At 45.4% G+C, this 24,532-nt stretch overlaps 2 protein-coding genes across 2 annotated transcripts in view; one reads left to right on the top strand and one right to left on the bottom strand.

Moving 5' to 3' along the window:
• Positions 1 to 2,478, top strand: part of LOC124128493 (hydroxyacid-oxoacid transhydrogenase, mitochondrial-like) — a 51,373-nt gene extending 48,895 nt beyond the window's left edge. Inside the window, exons 13-14 of the mRNA XM_046491927.1 lie at positions 966 to 1,123; positions 1,546 to 2,478. Coding sequence (XP_046347883.1) covers positions 966 to 1,123; positions 1,546 to 1,629 — 242 coding nt within the window. The 3' untranslated portion in view covers positions 1,630 to 2,478. The remainder of the gene's footprint in view (positions 1 to 965; positions 1,124 to 1,545) is intronic.
• A 1,250-nt stretch (positions 2,479 to 3,728) lies between these two features.
• The window catches only part of LOC124124185 (ribose-phosphate pyrophosphokinase 4-like), a 23,363-nt gene continuing 2,559 nt past the window's right edge, over positions 3,729 to 24,532 (bottom strand). The window contains exons 2-8 of the mRNA XM_048393164.1: positions 21,666 to 21,798; positions 20,654 to 20,726; positions 17,633 to 17,726; positions 14,380 to 14,498; positions 9,072 to 9,256; positions 8,822 to 8,898; positions 3,729 to 6,377 (exon numbers count right to left, since the gene is read on the bottom strand). Coding sequence (XP_048249121.1) covers positions 6,147 to 6,377; positions 8,822 to 8,898; positions 9,072 to 9,256; positions 14,380 to 14,498; positions 17,633 to 17,726; positions 20,654 to 20,726; positions 21,666 to 21,798 — 912 coding nt within the window. The 3' untranslated portion in view covers positions 3,729 to 6,146. The remainder of the gene's footprint in view (positions 6,378 to 8,821; positions 8,899 to 9,071; positions 9,257 to 14,379; positions 14,499 to 17,632; positions 17,727 to 20,653; positions 20,727 to 21,665; positions 21,799 to 24,532) is intronic.

Here is a 24,532-nt window from a genome sequence, read left to right as displayed (position 1 = left end):
TGTTGTAGGTGTGGATGTTGTAGTCTGTGATGTTGTAGGTGTGGATGTTGTAATCTGTGATGTTGTAGTCTGTGATGTTGTAGTCTGTGATGTTGTAGGTGTGGATGTTGTAGTCTGTGATGTTGTAGGTGTGGATGTTGTAGTCTGTGATGTTGTAGGTGTGGATGTTGTAATCTGTGATGTTGTAGTCTGTGATGTTGTAGTCTGTGATGTTGTAGTCTGTGATGTTGTAGGTGTGGATGTTGTAATCCGTGATGTTGTAGTCTGTGATGTTGTAGGTGTGGATGTTGTAGTCTGTGATGTTGTAGTCTGTGATGTTGTAGTCTGTGATGTTGTAGTCTGTGATGTTGTAGGTGTGGATGTTGTAGTCTGTGATGTTGTAGTCCGTGATGTTGTAGGTGTGGATGTTGTAGTCTGTGATGTTGTAGGTGTGGATGTTGTAATCTGTGATGTTGTAGTCTGTGATGTTGTAGTCTGTGATGTGGGTGTGAATGTTGTAGTCTGTGATGTTGTAGGTGTGGATGTTGTAGTCTGTGATGTTGTAGGTGTGGATGTTGTAATCTGTGATGTTGTAGTCTGTGATGTTGTAGGTGTGGATGTTGTAGTCTGTGATGTTGTAGGTGTGGATGTTGTAATCTGTGATGTTGTAGTCTGTGATGTTGTAGTCTGTGATGTTGTAGGTGTGGATGTTGTAGTCTGTGATGTTGTAGGTGTGGATGTTGTAGTCTGTGATGTTGTAGGTGTGGATGTTGTAATCTGTGATGTTGTAGTCTGTGATGTTGTAGGTGTGGATGTTGTAGTCTGTGATGTTGTAGTCTGTGATGTTGTAGGTGTGGATGTTGTAGTCTGTGATGTTGTAGTCTGTGATGTTGTAGTCCGTGATGTTGTAGTCTGTGATGTTGTAGGTGTGGATGTTGTAGTCTGTGATGTTGTAGGTGTGGATGTTGTAGTCTGTGATGTTGTAGGTGTGGATGTACGTAACGTGAAGCGTGGCGATGCTGGACGGGTGCTGTCAGACAGAGTGAAGGAGATAATGGATGACATCGGCACCCCGAACGGACTGACAGAACTCGGCTTTCAGTCTCAGGATGTTCCAAACCTTGTCAAGGGCACCATGCCACAGGTGGGTACATATACACATTCAGGGCACCATGCCACAGGTGGGTACATATACACATTCAGGGCACCATGCCACAGGTGGGTACATATACACATTCAGGGCACAATGCCACAGGTGGATACACATACACATTCAGGGCACCATGCCACAGGTGGGTCCATATACACATTCAGGGCACAATGCCACAGGTGGGTCCATATACACATTCAGGGCACCATGCCACAGGTGGGTCCATATACACATTCAGGGCACCATGCCACAGGTGGGTCCATATACACATTCAGGGCACCATGCCACAGGTGGGTCCATATACACATTCAGGGCACCATGCAACTTGTGGTACACATAGACTGTGGTACTCCTGTCTTGGAGGCAGCAGTCTTGTGTCAATGCCCACACATGATTCTATATCGTCCATGTTTCAGCACCGAGTAACAAAGCTGTGTCCAAGACCCTTTCAGGAGGAGGACATCGCGACATTGCTGGAGAAGTCAATGAGAGTGTTCTAGGCGTTGCCCATGGGCCTATATCTGAACCAAACTAACCAGTCGGGACAAATCAACTGAATGAGAAATGAATGTGGCACAGATGAAGACCCAGCTCAGCAAGTGACATGAAGAACGTGACTACATGGAATGGTGGCTGATGTTTGATGATTATGATCAAATAGTTTTAATTATTTTCATGCAAAGAAAATATTAAGTGCATTGATGCAATACATGTTGTTAACAATGTAGTAGACACATGCCATAATAACCTCATTTTGTTGACGAGAATGTTTGATAGAATTTATTATCCAGCACGAAGTGGTGCTTGCATGTTACTCTGGGGACACAGTCGTCAAGGCTGTAGAGATTTGCTGACATACCGTGATGTAACTGGAAAACTGTTGAAAGCAGCGTTAAACCAAACTCCCTTACGATTACAAAGGTCAGCTTCACTCTAGGTCCAAGGTCATACTCAAACCAAAGCGCTAAAGGTGAAGGTCATTTTCACATCATCCTTCAGGTAGGGCCTTGATGATGTTAAAGTGTCAAGTTCATTGTAAAGTGTGTTGTGTGATTTGATTCGAGAACAAATTCGAGTTGATATCAGTCCGGCGAGGTCACCTTTTCAGAAAAGTAATTCATGAGTATTTGATGAATGATTCAATAATTAACTCAATTCTTGTCATGTGACTTCACTGGGCTGTTTGATGGTCATTCACTCCTGAAATGAATTGTAAATAGTAAATATAATGCGGGGGGATATAGCTATCAGCCAGTCTGTCCGTAATCATTTCCTTTTCCTGGGCAGAATTCCAAAACCATTCAGTGTATTTGATCGAAACTTGGGAAATCTATCAGGCACATACTGAAGTGGTGCCTTTTGATATTAATGGATTTTTCTAATTTTTATTTTTTAAATATTTTATGGAATGAAGTTGGACATAGACACAATTGGGGATGGGGTTCGTTTCCGGGGCAGAATTCGAAAACCATTCGGTGTATTTGATCGAAACTAAGCAAAGCTATCAGGCACATATTGAAGTGGTGCCTTTTGATATTTTGGGATTTTTCTAATTTTTTTTTTTAAAAATTATTATGGAATGAAGTTGGACATAGACTCAATAGGGGATGAGGTTAGTTTCCGGGGCAGAATTCGAAAACCATTCAGTGTATTTGATCGAAACTTGGCAAATCTATCAGTCTCATACTGAAGTGGTGCCTTTGGCTATTTAGGAATTTTATAAATTTTTATTTTTTACGTTTCCATGGCAAGAAGTTGGACTTAGGTTCTATAGGGTAGAGTTCGTTTCCGGAGCATAACTCAAAACCTATTCAAAACTTTGCATGTCTATCAGACTCTTGCTGAACTGGTGCCTTTTGCTATTTAGGAATTTTATCATTTTTTATTTTTTACGTTCCCATGGCAACAAGATGGATTTAAGTTTTAATATAGGGTGGGTTCACTTATGGAGTAAACTGTTAAATATTTCCTTGCCTGTATATATATAAATAAAGCACATACTGAACTGGTGCCATTTGATATTAAGGAAGTTAATAAGTTTTAGAAATGTTTATTTTAGAATTTCCATTGCAGCTATTTTGAAATGGGCTAAAAGAAATGTTGGGTCACTTACCTGGTTTGGGACCATAACGTGTTAAAATTGGCGGGGGATATAGATGACTTCGTGACTGTACGCTTGTTTAGTCATTGTTTCTTGTAATTTGTCATTTGTTTGCATAAAAAAAACCCAGAGAATACAGAATAGCACCTTTACTTGTGGTTACTTTACAGACAGCTGCAGGGGGGAATATGTCATCTTTCTGATGACTCTTGTTTATGTCTTTGGGAATGCCATCATAGTTCATTTTGAAAAGGTTTACGACTGACCATGTTTTCCAGATGAATTTACTTTGTATAATCAGATTGGTTCGAGATTGCAGACTAACGGAAAATCACCCAACTTCTCCTTTACATTCTTACTATATCAACTACATGATAGTTTTAATGAAATAGAAATGCAAATTGACAAAGAAAGTAATTTAGCAGCGGTCATTTGTTTGTAAACATAACAGTCATTTGGTTGTGAGCACCTATGTCAGTGGGGAGTTTTGACTGGTGGCAGTGATAGTAAAGATCGCTGTGAGGAGCTTAAGTATGTGTGTATGGAGAGTATTGGTGAGAAGTGAAACAACTGTAAACTGCCGCTTCCTTCATCTGCTGTGGCTGCTGCTGCTGCTGCATGATGCTGCAACTTGTGGTTGTCTCATATACTATTTTCAGATATACTAATGTTATAAGTTGATTTATGAATGATTGTTATTGACTAATTAAATTTAAACAAGAAACAGATAATATTGGTTTGCCTTTTGTCACTCACAACCTGTCAGTGTTCCATGCTGGTTGGATTGTCCCCCAACAGTGTCCCCCAACTGTGTCCTAGTCCTGTGGTGGCTCTCATGGCCTCACCTCCACCCGCTACATCTTCTTAAAGTTGATTGGCACAAGAGGATATCCTTTCACCGAATTCCTCCACATGGCCAGAGGCAATTCCTTTTGGCAAATGTCAAAAGGTCAAGGTTGAAAAATAAGGATTTAGTTTCTCAAAAAGTCTTGATGCCTTCATCAACAAACATGGCTATGGCTTCATCAACAAACATGGCTATGCCCCCATCAACAAACATGGCTATGCCCCAATCAACAAACATGGCTCTGGATGACTGTTGATCTCAAATGCATCCTCTTGGACTTCAAAAAATATAAGAATTGGTTCTCAAAATACAGTGTGGGCGGTGTGGGTTTTGGGGGGTTTTTTTTGGGGTGGGGGTGGATGATAATCTCCTTTTACGGCAAGCATGGGTTGCTGTAGACCTATTTTACCCTGCAAGCATGGGTTGCTGAAGACCTATTCTACCCTGCAAGCATGGGTTGCTGAAGACCTATTCTACCCTGGATCTTTCCAGGTCTATTACATCAAGTGTCAATGGTGGACCTGTTGAAGGTCAATGTTATGGTGAAACGTGATAATATGATACTGCCAAGGTATAAACACAGAAAAACCTACGGTAACAATCTAACAATAAATGCAAACAATAAATGCAACATGATCCATTTCCTAAGACACTTGCCGTCAAATACGAGTACTTCTACTTTTGATCGTGCACCAATATATTTGCTTATTAAGTTGGAAACCCGATCGTTAAGGAAACCCGATCGTTAAGGATTTTTTATCTGCTCTTGCACTCCATCTGTACCTTCTCAATGATTCCAACCTAACAAATACATAGACAGTTTCATGATCGACAATATAAGGACATATTTGCAGGCGAGTGTTTTAAGAAGCAAATTATGGAAGTACGATTCATGTACATTATTGAATTAGTGCACAATGTTCCAATCAGTCTTCTATCAGGAAACCACTCTGGGCCACTCCATTGCTCTGTGTAGACAAGTCCAAGTGAAACTGTTCACAGAGAGCAGCACACGGATATCGTTACTATGGCAACTTGTCACAGGTGGACCAGATGAAGTTGAAGTCATCCTGCTGTGATCAGAGTCGACAAGCACAGGAGACAAGCAAACAATCGGAATTGTTATATTTCATTTAAATAACATATAATAAAATAATACATGAGTACAATCTATTTCTACAAAACATCAACATCTAATTAAGTAACATAATTATCTTCCATATTGGTCACAATACTGTGGACTTGATGTGACTGATGGAGCCAGTACACTTGATGTGATATATCATGAATGATATGATACACTGAGGTCCAACCCTGTTGTCTCAAACCTAGCATGTTAACGAGACGTACGTTATAAAGTAAGGCGTTTGAGATAACAGCATTTGAGATAACAGGGTTTGAGATGTCGAGCTTTGACTGTATATTGCTTCAACAGCATGTCAGTGTGTACGAGATCTGTCTTCACCAACCACATACAGCACGTCATGTATGTGTTACAATTTGTCGAATAAAATAATAACGGACAGTGACTCACTGGCGACGGCTGCAAACTAATGGCTTTGACAATAGAAACCGAAACTACTATTCTGCTAATGATAATAACCCCAAACACTTGCCCTCATTATCTTCCACTGTACACATGGAACTGGTGTCACCAGCCCTGGCATCCATTGTTCAGATTACACAACCTGGATGTACATGTACAAGGCAGTAAATACAGCATCTGGACCCACTCACATGTCAGCTTGTCAAAGTCACCAAAATATTGTGTTTGCTTCATGCTGTTTACATTGTTGCATGATCTTTTATTTTATGACAGCAGTCCATAAATAATCGAGTCTGGACCTGACAATCTAGTGATTGACAAGCAATTGGGATACGATGACATGTATCAACCAAGTCAGCGAGCCTGACCACCCGATCCCGTAAGTCGCCTCTTACGACAAGCGTAGTCGCCTATTACGGCAAGCATGGGTTAATGAAGACCATTGTTGCATGAGGTTGCCGATATAATCTGGTGGCTTCACGGCGTTTTCATTGTGGCATTGAGGTCACTCCTACTCCGGTGTTCACTGTGGCATGAGGTCATAGCCGAGGAGTGACTCGGTCACCACATCACAGAGAGATAGAAGTTTGAATGGTTTATGTTCCGCGATGTCGACAGCATGGGGGATGGAGTCTGTGATCCAGAAGTTCTGGAACGGAACATCGGAGTCCACAAATCTCTTCCATGACTCTTTGGGGAACACTGGATGAGTGACATAGGCACTGATAGCAACAGCTCCTCGGTCCAGCAACACCTGCAGCAACAACCACAACAACACCTGCAGCAACAACCACAACAATACCTGCGGCAACAACCACAACAACACCTGCATGAACAACAACAGTAAGACTTGATAACTTAAACAACCACAACAACAAAAACAACGGCAGCAATATAACAGTTGGATCACAGTCTGTAGCAACATTAGTTATATGACAGACACCATAACAGTACATCAGAGTTGTCTGTAGCAACATTAGTTATATGACAGACACCATAACAGTACATCAGAGTTGTCTGTAGCAACATTAGTTATATGACAGACACCATAACAGTACATCAGAGTTGTCTGTAGTGATATATAAGTTATATGACAGACACCATTACTGTATATCAGAGTTGTCGGCAGCAATATTACAGTTATATGACAAACACTATAACAGTATATCAGAGTTGTCTGTAGTGATATATAAGTAATATGACAGACACTATAACAGTATATCAGAGTTGTCTGTAGTGATATATAAGTTATATGAAAGACACTATAACAGTATATCAGAGTTGTCGGCAGCAATATAACAGTTATATGACAGACACTATAACAGTATATCAGAGTCGTCTGCAGCAATATTAGTTGTATGACAGACACTATATAGAGGTTATCACGCGAGTGTGTTTGGGGATGGTAAATATCCTGTATTAGGAATAAACATTATATTTGGCGAGCCTTGGCGATCTTAATACATAGTGTTTATTCCTAATACAGGATATTTACCATCCCCAAACACACAAGCGTGATAACCTCTTTATCATATAATGTCATTCTTTAATTCTGTGCTTGAAAATCGCTTTCCCTCTCTCACAAACATTACCGAAACATTGCGTGCATTAATATTTATTGCGTCACAGGGTAAGTGATGTGTCAGTCGGACAGTGACAGTAGCCGATATAGTTCCAACTGAAATCTGTTTCTTATACAGTGGCGAAGCAACATATACGCAAAACAACAATTGTTTTTACTTGCCTTTCGCGGCAATCCATCGGTCTGTCCGCTAGAGTAACTGCCCTTTGTCAAAAGGAAGCTACTCTAACCCTAGTCTATGAGACGTCACAGCCACAGTCAGACGTTGTTGACAGTCGGTCTGTCCTGTCATAACGTTAAGTGCAGTCAGATGTACACACAGCGACAAAATGAAACAATGTAACAATTCAAACATATTTCGGCCAAATCCAACCATTTTAATTTGTGGAAAAGGTTTCAAGTCACAGAGGTCGACAAGCACAGATATGGCTACTGATCTCGCTTGGCTAAGCCTAGTGCCCTCGCAAAATTGTTTCGAAATTTATATCTCCAAAGTTGCCAAAACTTAAAAAATGCCTTAGCTACATCACAGTTAGACACTGATTTTCAGTATGTTAGACTGTTCTTTGGATAATGATAGCAATTATCCCTTTAGATTATCCAGATTCCCGATGGTTAATTCGATAGCCGAATGACAAGGGCCACGCCATGTTTGTTTGAAAACACTGAAAGTAGTCCCTACTTGACCTTTTATATTTGCATCTCTATCCGCATATGACCCCAACGGATATTGTTTTTATCCGTTGGCTTTATCCTGCCGAGAAACCTACCCATTATATGATAAAACAGTATAGTTGTCGGCAGCAATATTACAGTTATATGACAGACACTATAACAGTATATCAGTCGTCTGTAGTGTTATATAAGTTATATGACAGACACTATAACAGTGTATCAGAGTCGTCTGTAGTGATAAATAAGTTATATGACAGACACTATAACGGTATATCAGAGTTGTCTGTAGTGTTATATAAGTTATATGACAGACACTATAACAGTGTATCAGAGTCGTCTGTAGTGTTATATAAGTTATATGACAGACACTATAACAGTGTATCAGAGTCGTCTGTAGTGATATATAAGTTATATGACAGACACTATAGCAGTATATCAGAGTTGTCTGTAGTGATATATAAGTTATATGACAGACACTATAACATATATCACAGTCGTCTGTAGTGATAAATAAGTTATATGACAGACACTATAACAGTATATCACAGTCGTCTGCAGCAATATTAGTTGTATGACAGACAATATAACAGTATATCAGAGTTGTCTGTAGCAATATTACAGTTATATGACAGACACTATAACAGTGAGTGAGTGAGTATGGTTTTACGCTGTTTTTAGCAATATTCCAGCAATATCACGGCGGGGGACACCAGAAATGGGGTTCACACATTGTACCCGTGTCGGAATCGAACCCCGGTCTTCAGATTGATGAGCGAACGCTTTAACCACAAGGCTACCCGACCACCCCAGACACTATAACAGTATATCAGAGTTGTCTGTAGTGATATATAATTTACAGAACCCAGCAGCCACATTGACCGGGGGATCCCCTGATTGAGTACAGAGACTTATTCTGCTTCATCAAACAAACTCCTCCTCACCTTCCCACACTCCTTCAGCGTGCCCCCTGTTTGGACCAAGTCATCAATGATGATCACATGCTTGCCACTTGGGTTGCCTGCAAGTTGGAAAAAGATTTTACCAAATCCGGTAACACAAATTAACCATTTACTGTCAATTATACATACTTTCTAATGTTTATTTGTTATTCAGTGAATCTCCTTCTTTCTAAAACCTAAAATGTTATGTGTATTGTTGGCACATAGTTTTCAACTGAACTGTGGACAATACCTTCTTTAACTTTTACTATTTTCTTGTCTCCATCACGGATCTTGGCACAAATAATGGTCTGTTCCCCAGCAAAGTGAAGGTGGAAGCGTTTGAAAGCTCCATCATCAGGGAAGGCAAACGTCAGATTGGTTCGGTCCTCAAGTCGTTCAACCTCGCGTTGCAATAGTTGAATCGCTGTCTCAAGTCTGCAAAATTACATCATATATTACATCGTTTTGAGAACAGTGGTCAGACACCAGTGGAAAGACACCAGTGGTCAGACAACTGTGGCCAAACACCAGTGGTCAGACAACAGTGGTCAGACAACAGTGGTCAGACACCAATGGTCATACACCTGATGGTCAGACATCATTGGTCAGATATCAATGGTCAAACACCAGTGGCCAGACACCAGTGGTCAGACACCAGTGGCCAGACACCAGTGGTCAGACACCAATGGTCAAACACCAGGGGCCAGACACCAGTGGTCAGACACCAATGGTCATACACCAGTGGTCAGACATCAGTGGTCAAACACCAGGGGCCAGACACCAGTAGCCAGACACCAGTGGTCAGACACCAATGGTCATACACCAGTGGTCAGACATCATTGGTCAGATATCAATGGTCAAACACCAGTGGCCAGACACCAGTGGCCAGAGACAAGTGGTCAGACATCAGTGGTCAAACACCAGGGGCCAGACACCAGTGGCCAGACACCAGTGGTCAGACAGTGGTAAGACACAAGTGGTCAAACCCCAGTGGCCAGAGACCAGTGGTCAGACATCAGTGGTCAAACACCAGGGGCCAGACACCAGTGGTCATACACCAGTGGTCAAACATCATTGGTCAGATATCAATGGTCAAACACCAGTAGCCAGACACCAGTGGCCAGAGACAAGTGGTCAGATATCAATGGTCAAACACCAGTGGCCAGACACCCGTGGCCAGACACCAGTGGCCAGAGACAAGTGGTCAGACATCAGTGGTCAGACACCAGTGGCCAGACACCAGTGGCCAGAGACAAGTGGTCAGACATCAGTGGTCAAACACCAGGGGCCAGACACCAGTGGTCAGACACCCGTTGCCAGACACCAGTAGTCAGACACAAGTGGCCAGACACCAGTGGTCAGACACCAGTAGTCAGACACCAGTTGTCAGACATCAGTGGCCAGACACAAGTGGCCAGACATCAGTGGTCAAACACCAGGGGCCAGACACCAGTGGTCAGACACCCGTTGCCAGACACCAGTAGTCAGACACAAGTGGCCAGACACCAGTGGTCAGACACCAGTAGTCAGACACCGGTGGCCAGACATCAGTGGTCAGACAGTGGTAAGACACCAGTGGCCAGACACTAGTGGCCAGACATCAGTGGTCAGACATCAGTGGTCAGACAGTGGTAAGACACAAGTGGCCAGACACTAGTGGCCAGACATCAGTGGTATGACATCAGTGGTCAGACATCAGTGGTCAGACACAATGGCCAGACACAATGGCCAGACATCAGTGGTCAGACAGTGGCCAGACACCAGTGGCCAGACACTAGTGGCCAGACATCAGTGGTCAGACATCAGTGGTCAGACATCAGTGGTCAGACATCAGTGGTATGACATCAGTGGCCAGACACAATGGCCAGACACCAGTGGTCAGACAGTGGTCAGACACCAGTGGCCAGACATCAGTGGTCAGACAGTGGTAAGACACCAGTGGCCAGACACTAGTGGCCAGACATCAGTGGTCAGACAGTGGTCAGACACAATGGCCAGACACCAGTGGTCAGACATCAGTGGTCAGACAGTGGTAAGACACCAGTGGCCAGACACCCGTGGCCAGACATCAGTGGTCAGACATCAGTGGTCAGACAGTGGCCAGACACTAGTGGTCAGACACCAGTGGCCAGACACCAGTAGTCAGACAGTGGTAAGACACCAGTGGCCAGACATCAGTGGTCAGACAGTGGCCAGACATCAGTGGCCAGACACAATGGCCAGACACCCGTGGCCAGACATCAGTGGTCAGACAGTGGTAAGACACCAGTGGTCAGACACCAATGGTCATACACCAGTGGTCAGACATCATTGGTCAGATATCAATGGTCAAACACCAGTGGCCAGACACCAGTGGCCAGACACAAGTGGCAAGACACCAGTGGCCAGACACCAGTGGCCAGACACAAGTGGCCAGACATCAGTGGCCAGACACAGTGGCCAGACAGTGGTAAGACACAAGTGGTCAAACTCAAGTGGCCAGAGACCAGTGGTCAGACAGGGGCCAGCCACCAGTGGTCAGACATCAGTGGTCAAACCCCAGTGGCCAGAGACCAGTGGTCAGACATCAGTGGTCAAACACCAGTGGTCAGACACCAGTGGCCAGACACCAGTGGTCAGACAGTGGTAAGACACAAGTGGTCAAACCCCAGTGGCCAGAGACCAGTGGTCAGACATCAGTGGTCAAACACCAGGGGCCAGCCACCAGTGGTCAGACATCATTGGTCAGATATCAATGGTCAAACACCAGTAGCCAGACACCAGTGGCCAGAGACCAGTGGTCAGACACCAATGGTCATACACCAGTGGTCAGACATCATTGGTCAGATATCAATGGTCAAACACCAGTGGCCAGACACCAGTGGCCAGACACAAGTGGCCAGACACCAGTGGCCAGACACCAGTGGCCAGACACAAGTGGCAAGACATCAGTGGCCAGACACCAGTGGCCAGACACAAGTGGCCAGACATCAGTGGCCAGACACAAGTGGCCAGACATCAGTAGCCAGACACAAGTGGCCAGACATCAGTGGCCAGACACAAGTGGCCTGACACAAGTGGCCAGACATCAGTGGCCAGACACAAGTGGCCAGACATCAGTGGCCAGACATCAGTGGCCAGACATCAGTGGCCAGACACAGTGGCCAGACAGTGGTAAGACACAAGTGGTCAAACCCAAGTGGCCAGAGACCAGTGGTCAGACATCAGTGGTCAAACACCAGGGGCCAGCCACCAGTGGTCAGACATCAGTGGTCAAACCCCAGTGGCCAGAGACCAGTGGTCAGACATCAGTGGTCAAACACCAGGGGCCAGACACCAGGGGCCAGACATCAGTGGTCAGACAGTGGTAAGACACAAGTGGTCAAACCCCAGTGGCCAGAGACCAGTGGTCAAACACCAGGGGCCAGCCACCAGTGGTCAGACATCATTGGTCAGATATCAATGGTCAAACACCAGTAGCCAGACACCAGTGGCCAGAGACAAGTGGTCAGATATCAATGGTCAAACACCAGTGGCCAGACACCAGTGGTCAGACACCAGTGGTCAGAGACAAGTGGCAAGACACCCGTGGTCAGACACCCGTTGCCAGACACCAGTGGCCAGAGACATGTGGTCAGACATCAGTGGCCAGACACCCATGGTCAGACACCTGTGGCCAGACACCAGTGGCCAGAGACAAGTGGTCAGACATCAGTGGTCAAACATCAGGGGCCAGCCACCAGTGGTCAGACACCCGTTGCCAGACACCAGTAGTCAGACACCAGTGGCCAGACACCAGTGGTGAGACACCAGAAGTCAGACATCAGACACCAGTGGCCAGACACCAGTGGCCAGAGACAAGTGGTCAGACATCAGTGGTCAAACACCAGTGGTCAGACACCCGTTGCCAGACACCAGTAGTCAGACACCAGTGGCCAGACACAAGTGGCCAGACACCCGTGGTCAGACAGCAGTAGTCAGACAGCAGTAGTCAGACATCAGTGGCCAGACACAATGGCCAGACACAAGTGGCCAGACACCCGTGGCCAGACACCCGTGGTCAGACACCAGTAGTCAGACATCAGTGGCCAGACACCCATGGTCAGACACCTGTGGCCAGACACCAGTGGCCCGAGACAAGTGGTCAGACATCAGTGGTCAAACATCAGGGGCCAGCCACCAGTGGTCAGACACCCGTTGCCAGACACCAGTAGTCAGACACCAGTGGCCAGACACCAGTGGTGAGACACCAGTAGTCAGACATCAGACACCAGTGGCCAGACACCAGTGGCCAGAGACAAGTGGTCAGACATCAGTGGTCAAACACCAGTGGTCAGACGCCCGTTGCCAGACACCAGTAGTCAGACACCAGTGGCCAGACACAAGTGGCCAGACACCCGTGGTCAGACACCAGTAGTCAGACACCAGTAGTAAGACATCAGTGGCCAGACACAATGGCCAGACACTAGTGGCCAGACATCAGTGGTCAGACAGTGGTAAGACACCAGTGGCCAGACACCAGTGGCCAGACATCAGTGGCCAGACACCAGTGGCCAGACACCAGTGGTCAGACACCAGTGGCCAGACATAAGTGGCCAGACCCCAGTGGCCAGACACCTGTGGCCAGACACCAGTGGTCAGACACAAGTGGCCAGACATAAGTGGCCAGACATCAGTGGCCAGACACCAGTGGTCAGACACCAGTGGCCAGACACCAGTGGCCAGACATCAGTGGCCAGACACCAGTGGCCAGACATCAGTGGTCAGACAGTGGTAAGACACCAGTGGCCAGACACCAGTGGTCAGACACCAGTGGCCAGACATCAGTGGCCAGACACCAGTGGCCAGACACCCGTGGCCAGACACCCGTGGTCAGACCCCAGTGGCCAGTCACACGTGGTCAGACCCCAGTGGCCAGACACCAGTGGTCAGACACCAGTGGTCAGACACCAGTAGTCAGACACCAGTAGTCAGACACCAGTGGTCAGACACCAGTAGTCAGACACCAGTAGTCAGACACCAGTGGTCAGACACAAGTGGCCAGACACCAGTGGTCAGACACCCGTGGACAGACACCAGTGGTCAGACACCCATGGCCAGACACAAGTAGTCAGACACTCGTTGCCAGACACCAGTGGCCAGACACCAGTGGTAAGACACCCATGGCCAGACACCAGTAGTCAGACACCCGTGGCCAGACACCCGTGGTCAGACCCCAGTGGCCAGACACCCATGGCCAGACACCAGTAGTCAGACACCAGTAGTCAGACACCCGTGGCCAGACACCCGTGGTCAGACCCCAGTGGCCAGACACCCGTGGCCAGACACCAGTGGCCAGACACCAGTGGTAAGACACCCATGGCCAGACACCCGTGGTCAGACCCCAGTGGCCAGACACCAGTGGCCAGACACCCGTGGCCAGACATCAGTGGTATGACACCAGTGGCCAGACACCAGTGGTCAAAGGCAACTGGGAAACAGACACAAGTGTTGACATTGTCTCAGCTATATTGATGAATTTGGATATACTGGTCATATCTGTACTGAAGGTGTCTCCACTGTAAGAGTGTTAGAAATACCTTGGGATGACATTATCAGAGAAGTAGAATCTCTCCTGGAGGGCGTGGATGTCGAAGATGATGATCTGTGCGGGTCCCTTGGCGGTGAGCGGGATGGCAGACAGCAGAGTTGCCAGGGTCTGAAAGTAGGTCATCATTTAGGTCATCATGTGTTTCAGCAAGTCAGTCATCATGCAGGTCAAAACGTAGGTCATCATGTTGGTCATCACGTAGGTCATCACAAAGGTCATCATGTTGGTCATCACGTAGGTCATCATGTAGGTCATCATGTATTTTAGCAAGTCAGTCATCACGCAGGTCATAACGCAGGTCATAACATAGGTCATCATGCAGGTCATAACAAAGGTCATCATGTAAGTCAATACTTAGGTCATCATGTAGGTCATTATGTTGTTATCATGTACGTCATAACGTAGGTCATAAGGTAGGTCATCATGCAGGTCATAACGTAGGTCATCATGTAAGTCAATACGTAGGTCCTTATGTTGGTCATCATGCGGGTCATAACGTAGGTCATCATGTAAGTCAATACAAAGGTCATCATGTAAGTCAATACGTAGGTCATCATGTTGGTCATCATGTAGGTCATTATGTGTTTCAGCAAGTCAGTCATCATGCAGGTCATGACGTAGGTCACAATGTTGGTCATCACATAGGTCATCACATAGGTCATTGTGTAGGCCATTATGTAGGTTATCACATAGGTCATCACATAAGTCATCATGTTGGTCATCATGTAGGTCACCATGTTGGTCATCACACAGGTCATCACATAGGTATTTACATTGGTTATCACATAGGTCATCACATGAGTCATCACATGAGTCATCACATAGGTCATCATGTTGGTCATCACATGGGTCATCATGTCGGTCATCACGTAGATCATCATATAGGTCATCACATAGGTCATCATGTAGGTCATAACATCGATCATCATGTTGGTCATCACATAGGTCATCATGTTGGTCATCATATAGGTCATCACATAGGTCATCGTGTAGGTCAACACATAGGTCATGTAGGTCATCACATAAGTCATCATGTTGGTCATCACGTAGGTCATCACAAAGGTCATCATGTTGGTCATCATGTTGGTCATCATGTAGGTCATCATGTGTGTCATCACATAGGTCATCATGTTGGTCATCACTTAGATCATCATATAGGTCATTACATAGGTCATCATGTTGGTCTTTACATAGGTCATCCGTAGGTATTTACATTGGTCATCACATAGGTGAGTGAGTGAGTATGGTTTTACGCCGCTTTTAGCAATATTCCAGCAATATCACGGCGGGGGACACCAGAAATGGGCTTCACACATTGTACCCATGTCGAGAATCGAACCCGGGTCTTCGGCGTGACGAGCGAATGCTTTAACCACTAGGCTACCCGACCGCCCCTTCATCACATAGGTCATCACATGAGTCATCATGTTGGTAATCAAATAGGTCATCATGTTGATCATCACATAGGTCATCATGTTGGGCATCACGTAGATCATCACATAGGTCATCACATAGGTCATCACATGGGTCATCATGTTGGTCATCACATAGGTCATCACGTGGGTAATCATGTGTTTCAGCAAGTCAGTGATCATGCAGGTCTTCACATAGGTCAGAGCAGAGTTACATGTATTTCAGAGCACGAGTGATAAATGACTGTGATAAGATTTCGTGCTTCTCCTGACACTGACATCTTTTGTAAAGCAAGCTTAAAAGATATTCTATGCATGCTTTACCAAATCCACAAATCTTATGATTTTGTCTTTTTGTCAAGAAGGATGTGGAACCCCACTACTGACATTGGAAGAAGATGACAGCCTAGAAGATGTCGGACCACGTTCCCTTGGGGCTTTGCACAGAACAGACGTTATCCAGAATCACACATGCAGGTGATACCACCACCAACTACAGGCTTCAAGCAAATTACTATGAGTCTGAATAAGGTAAAGCACCAACCTAGTCATCCCCGCTCTCTCCCATGTGTTTCGAAAATGGAAATTAAATAAGGAGTGATGAGACAGGCTGGTTGATCACGTGTTTCCGGTGCACTTGCTTATCAGAGGATTGGGTGAGATGATTTCTGTTCACCGGAAATTTCCAATACATTTCGAGAATAAGAAGAGACAAGAGTTTGCCACTAACTTGGCTATATCCCCCGCCCCTGTTGCAGAATTTATGACATAATTATGTCTATACAAACCCTAACCTTTTTAACCGAGGTGGAACTTGTCATGGAAATTGTAAAAAAAAGATGAGTTTGAAACCTAAGTCCATCTTGTTGCCATGGAAACGTAAAAAATAAATATTTCTAAAATTTCTCAATGGCAAAAGGCACCAGTTCAGCATGTACCTGAATGATCTGCAAAGTTTGATGAAAAAATATTGAATGGTTTATGAGTTATGCTCCGGAAACAAACCCTACCCTTACAGAACCTAAGTCCATCTTGTTGCCATGGAAACGTAAAAAATAAATATTTCTAAAATTTCTCAATAGCAAAAGGCACCAGTTCAGCATGTACCTGACAGACCTGCAAAGTTTGATGAAAAAATATTGAACGGTTTATTAGTTATGCTCCGGAAACGAACCCTACCCTCACAGAACCGAAGTCCATCTTGTTGCCATGCAAACGTAAAAAATAAAAAATTCTAAAATTTCTCAATAGCAAAAGGCACCAGTTCATCATGTACCTGACAGACCTGCAAAGTTTGATGAAAAAATATTGAACGGTTTATGAGTTATGCTCCGGAAACAAACCCTACCCTCACAGAACCTAAGTCCATCTTGTTGCCATGGAAACGTAAAAAAAAAAAAAAAATCTAAAATTTCTCAGTAGCAAAAGGCACCAGTTCAGCATGTACCTGACAGACCTGCAAAGTTTGATGAAAAAATATTGAACGGTTTATGAGTTATGCTCCGGAAACAAACCCTACCCTCACAGAACCTAAGTCCATCTGATTGCCATGCAATCGTAAAAAATAAAAATTTCTAAAATTTCTCAATAGCAAAAGGCACCAGTTCAGCATGTACCTGACAGACCTGCAAAGTTTGATGAAAAAATATTGAACGGTTTATGTGTTATGCTCCGGAAACGAAACGTGATGGACGGACGGACGGAGCCCATTTCTATATCCCCTGCCAACTTCGTTGGGGATAATAAGCAAATAAGTAAGAGTCAGGATGAGGTAAAATATATAATCATGCCAAATTGTGATTGCCTTAGCGACCTGATTTGAGAACTGACCTTAGCTGTGGCGATCTGACCTTCCCTATCCACACGCTCCATTGTCCCAGTTGGGAAGTACGGCAGGATGAAGTGAAAGGACTTCGCCAGGTACCTAGGGCAGAATGAACACAAAGTCAAGGTCACATCCAGAACGTCACACGTCAATACTGCAGAACGTCACAAGTCAATACTGCTGAACATCACATGTCAATACTGCAGAACGTCACATGTCAATACTGCTGAACATCACATGTCAATACTGCAGAACGTCACACGTCAATACTGCAGAACATCACACGTCAATACTGCAGAACGTCACACGTCAATACTGCTGAACATCACACGTCAATACTGCAGAACATCACATGTCAATACTGCAGAACGTCACACGTCAATACTGCAGAACGTCACACGTCAATACTGCAGAACATCACATGTCAATACTGCAGAACGTCACACGTCAATACTGCTGAACATCACAAGTCAATACTGCAGAACGTCACACGTCAATACTGCTGAACATCACAAGTCAATACTGCAGAACATCACATGTCAATACTGCAGAACGTCACACGTCAATACTGCAGAACGTCACACGTCAATACGGCAGAACATCACATGTCAATACTGCAGAACATCACACGTCAATACTGCAGAACATCACACGTCAATACTGCAGAACATCACACGTCAATACTGCAGAACATCACATGTCAATACTGCAGAACATCACACGTCAATACTGCAGAACATCACACGTCAATACTGCAGAACATCACACGTCAATAACTAGTGTACAATTACTGTATGTCATATACAAGTGTACAATTACTGTATGTCATATACAAGTGTACAATTTCTGTATGTCATATACAAGTGTCCAACTTCTGTATGTCATATACAAGTGTACAATTACTCTATGTGATATACAAGTGTACAATTACTCTATGTCACATACAAGTGTTCAATTGCTGTATGTCATATGCAAGTCCTAATGTATGCTGCAGCACTCTGTGTTATGTTCCAGTGTATGCTGCTGCACTCTGTGCTATGTTCCTAGTGTATGCTACTGCACTCTGTGCTATGCTCCTAGTGTATGCTACTACACTCTGTGCTATGTTCCTAGTGTATGCTGCAGCACTCTGTGTTATGTTCCAGTGTATGCTGCTTCACTCTGTGTTATGTTCCTAGTGTATGCTGCAGCACTCTGTGCTATGTTCCAGTGTATGCTACTGCACTCTGTGCTATGTTCCTAGTGTATGCTGCTGCACTCTGTGCTATGTTCCTAGTGTATGCTGCTGCACTCTGTGCTATGTTCCAGTGTATGCTACTGCACTCTGTGCTATGCTCCAAGTGTATGCTCCTGCACTCTGTGCTATGTTCCTAGTGTATGCTGCAGCCCTCTGTGTTATGTTCCAGTGTATCCTGCAGCACTCTGTGCTATGTTCCAGTGTATGCTGCAGCACTCTGTGTTATGTTCCAGTGTATGCTGCAGCACTCTGTGTTATGTTCCAGTGTATGCTGCTGCACTCTGTGTTATGTTCCTAGTGTATGCTGCAGCACTCTGTGCTATGTTCCTAGTGTATGCTGCAGCACTCTGTGTTATGTTCCAGTGTATGCTGCTGCACTCTGTGCTATGTTCCTAGTGTATGCTGCTGCACTCTGTGCTATGTTCCTAGTGTATGCTGCAGCCCTCTGTGTTATGTTCCAGTGTATCCTGCAGCACTCTGTGTTATGTTCCAGTGTATGCTACTGCACTCTGTGCTATGTTCCAGTGTATGCTACTGCACTCTGTGCTATGTTCCAGTGTATGCTGCAGCACTCTGTGCTATGTTCCTAGTGTATGCTGCAGCACTGTGTTATGTTCCAGTGTATGCTGCTGCACTCTGTGCTATGTTCCTAGTGTATGCTGCAGCACTGTGTTATGTTCCAGTGTATGCTGCAGCACTCTGTGCTATGTTCCAGTGTATGCTGCAGCACTCTGTGTTATGTTCCAGTGTATGCTGCAGCACTCTGTGTTATGTTCCAGTGTATGCTGCAGCACTCTGTGTTATGTTCCAGTGTATGCTGCAGCACTCTGTGCTATGTTCCAGTGTATGCTGCTGCACTCTGTGTTATGTTCCTAGTGTATGCTGCAGCACTGTGTTATGTTCCAGTGAATGCTGCTGCACTCTGTGCTATGTTCCAGTGTATGCTACTGCACTCTGTGCTATGTTCCTAGTGTATGCTGCAGCACTCTGTGTTATGTTCCAGTGTATGCTGCAGCGCTCTGTGTTATGTTCCAGTGTATGCTGCAGCACTCTCTGTTATGTTCCAGTGTATGCTACTGCACTCTGTGTTATGTTCCAGTGTATGCTGCAGCACTCTGTGTTATGTTCCAGTGTATGCTGCAGCACTCTGTGTTATGTTCCAGTGTATGCTGCAGCACTCTGTGCTATGTTCCAGTGTATGCTGCTGCACTCTGTGTTATGTTCCTAGTGTATGCTGCAGCAATCTGTGCTATGTTCCAGTGTATGCTGCTGCACTCTGTGTTATGTTCCTAGTGTATGCTGCTGCACTCTGTGCTATGTTCCAGTGTATGCTGCTGCACTCTGTGTTATGTTCTTAGTGTATGCTGCTGCACTCTGTGCTATGTTCCAGTGTATGCTGCTGCACTCTGTGTTATGTTCCTAGTGTATGCTGCTGCACTCTGTGTTATGTTCCAGGGTATGCTGCTTCACTCTGTGCTATGTTCCTAGTGTATGCTGCTGCACTCTGTGCTATGTTCCAGGGTATGCTGCTGCACTCTGTGCTATGTTCCAGTGTATGCTGCTGCACTCTGTGCTATGTTCCAGTGTATGCTACTGCACTCTGTGCTATGTTCCTAGTGTATGCTGCGGCACTCTGTGTTATGTTCCAGTGTATGCTGCTGCACTCTGTGCTATGTGCCAGTGTATGCTGCAGCACTCTGTGCTATGTTCCTAGTGTATGCTGCAGCACTCTGTGTTATGTTCCAGTGTATGCTGCTGCACTCTGTGCTATGTTCCAGTGTCAACCTACCTTGGGAAAGCATACAGGACAGAAAGTTGTTCAAATATGACTGCCGGAGAGTGGAAACTTCCCAGAAATATCACTGAAAAAAACGTCACTTGATGAGATAAGGAACAGGACCCTCACAGTCAGATGTGTCTAAATCTCTCCTACACAGAGTCAGATGTGCCTAAATCCCTCCCACACAGTCAGATGTGCCTAAATCTCTCCCTCACAGTCAGATGTGCCTAAATCCCTCCCACACAGTCAGATGTGCCTACATCTCTCCTACACAGACAGATGTGCCTAAATCCCTCCCACACAGTCAGATGTGCCTAAATCCCTCCCACACAGTCAGATGTGCCTAAATCCCTCCCACACAGTCAGATGTGCCTAAATCTCTCCCACACAGTCAGATGTGCCTAAATCCCTCCCACACAGTCAGATGTGCCTAAATCTCTCCTACACAGACAGATGTGCCTAAATCCCTCCTACACAGACAGATGTGCCTAAATCTCTCCCGCACAGACAGATGTGCCTAAATATCTCCTACACAGACGGATGTGCCTAAATATCTCCTACACAGACGGATGTGCCTAAATGTTTCACACATAGACAGATGTGCCTAAATCTCTCCCACACACACAGACGTGCCTAAATCTCTCACACAGAGGTGTTGAAATTGCAGCAAAACTTAATGGGCCTGATCGGAATACAGAAATCTACTAAGATTTAAATGCAAATAGTATGAAACAACTGCGAATAAATAGACTGCAAGTGATTCTGTTGCATTTGATTGTCTAAGCAAGCAAATAGGCCACACCTGCTAATAGACAACTGCATCCTGATTGGTTGATTAACATCACTTATTTTGTATTGTTGTCACTAGTTTTTTGAGCTTATGATTAAATAAACAGTCTGTGAAGTTAATACTTTTTTAAGAATTGACTTCAATTCCAAACATTAAAACCAGTGTATCTCCTTAAAACACAAAAAACAGAACTCAATTCTTAAATGTTGAGTAGTATACAAACTGCAGTACCATCTTTCCCAGCCATGTCCTTCACGTCCTGAATGAAGAGGTTAGGGAAGCCATCGTGGAACTTTTCCCACTGGATTGTCTGTTTGTACTCCACATTTCTCTGGGTTGACACAGAGATGGACCGTTCAGCTCTCTGAAACATGACAGTGTGGTGTGATGGCGGCTCTCTGAAACATGACAGTGTGGTGTTTGTGTGATGGCAGCTCTCTGAAACATGACAGTGTGGTGTTTGTCTGATGGCGGCTCTCTGAAACATGACAGTGTGGTGTTTGTGTGATGGCGGCTCTCTGAAATATGACAGTGTGGTGTTTGTGTGATGGCTGCTCTCTGAAACATGACAGTGTGGTGTTTGTGTGATGGCGGCTCTCTGAAACATGACAGTGTGGTGTATGTGTGATGGCGGCTCTCTGAAACATGACAGTGTGGTGTTTGTGTGATGGCAGCTCTCTGAATCATGACAGTGTGGTGTATGTGTGATGGCGGCTCTCTGAAACATGACAGTGTGGTGGTTGTCTGATGGCGGCTCTCTGAAACATGACAGTGTGGTGTGATGGCGGCTCTCTGAAACATGACAGTGTGGTGTTTGTGTGATGGCGGCTCTCTGAAACATGACAGTGTCGTGTTTGTGTGATGGCGGCCCTCTGAAACATTACAGTGTGGTGTTTGTGTGATGGCGGCTCTCTGAAACATGACAGTGTGGTGTATGTGTGATGGCAGCTCTCTGAAACATGACAGTGTGGTGTTTGTGTGATGGCAGCTCTCTGAAACATGACAGTGTGGTGTTTGTGTGATAGCGGCTCTCTGAAACATGACAGTGTGGTGTTTGTCTGATGGCGGCTCTCTGAAACATGACAGTATGGTGTTTGTGTGATGGCGGCTCTCTGAAACATGACAGTGTGGTGTTTGTGTGATGGCGGCTCTCTGAAACATGACAGTGTGGTGTTTGTGTGATGGCGGCTCTCTGAATCATGACAGTGTGGTGTTTGTGTGATGGCGGCTCTCTGAAACATGACATTGTGGTGTTTGTGTGATGGCGGCTCTCTGAAACATGACAGCGTGGTGTTTGTGTGATGGCGGCTCTCTGAAACATGACAGTGTGGTGTACGTGTGATGGTGGTGAGACTGAAACATGACAGTGTGGTGTTTGTGTGATGGCGGCTCTCTGAATCATGACAGTGTGGTGTTTGTGTGATGGCGGCTCTCTGAAGCATGACAGTGTGGTGTTTGTGTGATGGCGGCTCTCTGAAACATGACAGTGTGGTGTTTGTGTGATGGCAGCTCTCTGAAACATGACAGTGTGGTGTTTGTCTGATGGCGGCTCTCTGAAACATGACAGTGTGGTGTTTGTGTGATGGCGGCTCTCTGAAATATGACAGTGTGGTGTTTGTGTGATGGCTGCTCTCTGAAACATGACAGTGTGGTGTTTGTGTGATGGCGGCTCTCTGAAACATGACAGTGTGGTGTATGTGTGATGGCGGCTCTCTGAAACATGACAGTGTGGTGTTTGTGTGATGGCAGCTCTCTGAATCATGACAGTGTGGTGTATGTGTGATGGCGGCTCTCTGAAACATGACAGTGTGGTGGTTGTCTGATGGCGGCTCTCTGAAACATGACAGTGTGGTGTTTGTGTGATGGCGACTCTCTGAAACATGACAGTGTGGTGTATGTGTGATGGCAGCTCTCTGAAACATGACAGTGTGGTGTTTGTGTGATGGCAGCTCTCTGAATCATGACAGTGTGGTGTTTGTGTGATGGCGGCTCTCTGAAACATGACAGTGTGGTGTTTGTGTGATGGCGGCTCTCTGAAACATGACAGTGTGGTGTTTGTGTGATGGCGGCTCTCTGAAACATGACAGTGTGGTGTTTGTGTGATGGCGGCTCTCTGAAACATGACAGTGTGGTGTTTGTGTGATGGCGGCTCTCTGAAACATGAAACTGTGGTGTGATGGCGGTGAGACTGAAACATGACAGTGTGGTGTATGTGTGACAATAGTGGGGTTGAAACATGGTGTTCGTGTGATGGTGAGGAGACTGAAACATGACAGTGTGATGTGTGTGTGATGGTGGTGAGACTGAAACATGACAGTGTGGTGTACGTGTGATGGCGGTGAGACTTAAACATGACAGTGTGGTGTGTGTGTGATGGTGGTGAGACTGAAACATGACAGTGTGGTGTACGTGTGATGGTGAGAAGACTGAAACATGACAGTGTGGTGTACGTGTGATGGCGGTGAGACTTAAACATGACAGTGTGGTGTGTGTGTGATGGTGGTGAGACTGAAACATGACAGTGTGGTGTACGTGTGATGGTGAGAAGACTGAAACATGACAGTGTGGTGTACGTGTGATGGCGGTGAGACTTAAACATGACAGTGTGGTGTACGTGTGATGGTGGTGAGACTGAAACATGACAGTGTGGTGTACGTGTGATGGCGGTGAGACTTAAACATGACAGTGTGGTGTGTGTGTGATGGTGGTGAGACTTAAACATGACAGTGTGGTGTACGTGTGATGGCGGTGAGACTTAAACATGACAGTGTGGTGTGTGTGTGATGGTGGTGAGACTGAAACATGACAGTGTGGTGTACGTGTGATGGTGAGAAGACTGAAACATGACAGTGTGATGTACATGTGATGGCGGTGAGACTTAAACATGACAGTGTGGTGTACGTGTGATGGCGGTGAGACTTAAACATGACAGTGTGGTGTACGTGTGATGGTGAGAAGACTGAAACATGACAGTGTGGTGTACGTGTGATGGCGGTGAGACTTAAACATGACAGTGTGGTGTACGTGTGATGGCGGTGAGACTTAAACATGACAGTGTGGTGTACGTGTGATGGTGAGAAGACTGAAACATGACAGTG

Source organism: Haliotis rufescens, unplaced genomic scaffold (genome assembly GCF_023055435.1).
Source record: "Haliotis rufescens isolate VD_foot unplaced genomic scaffold, xgHalRufe1.0.p SCAF_1, whole genome shotgun sequence".
NCBI lineage: Eukaryota > Metazoa > Mollusca > Gastropoda > Lepetellida > Haliotidae > Haliotis > Haliotis rufescens.
This window is presented reverse-complemented; position numbering and strand designations above follow the sequence as displayed.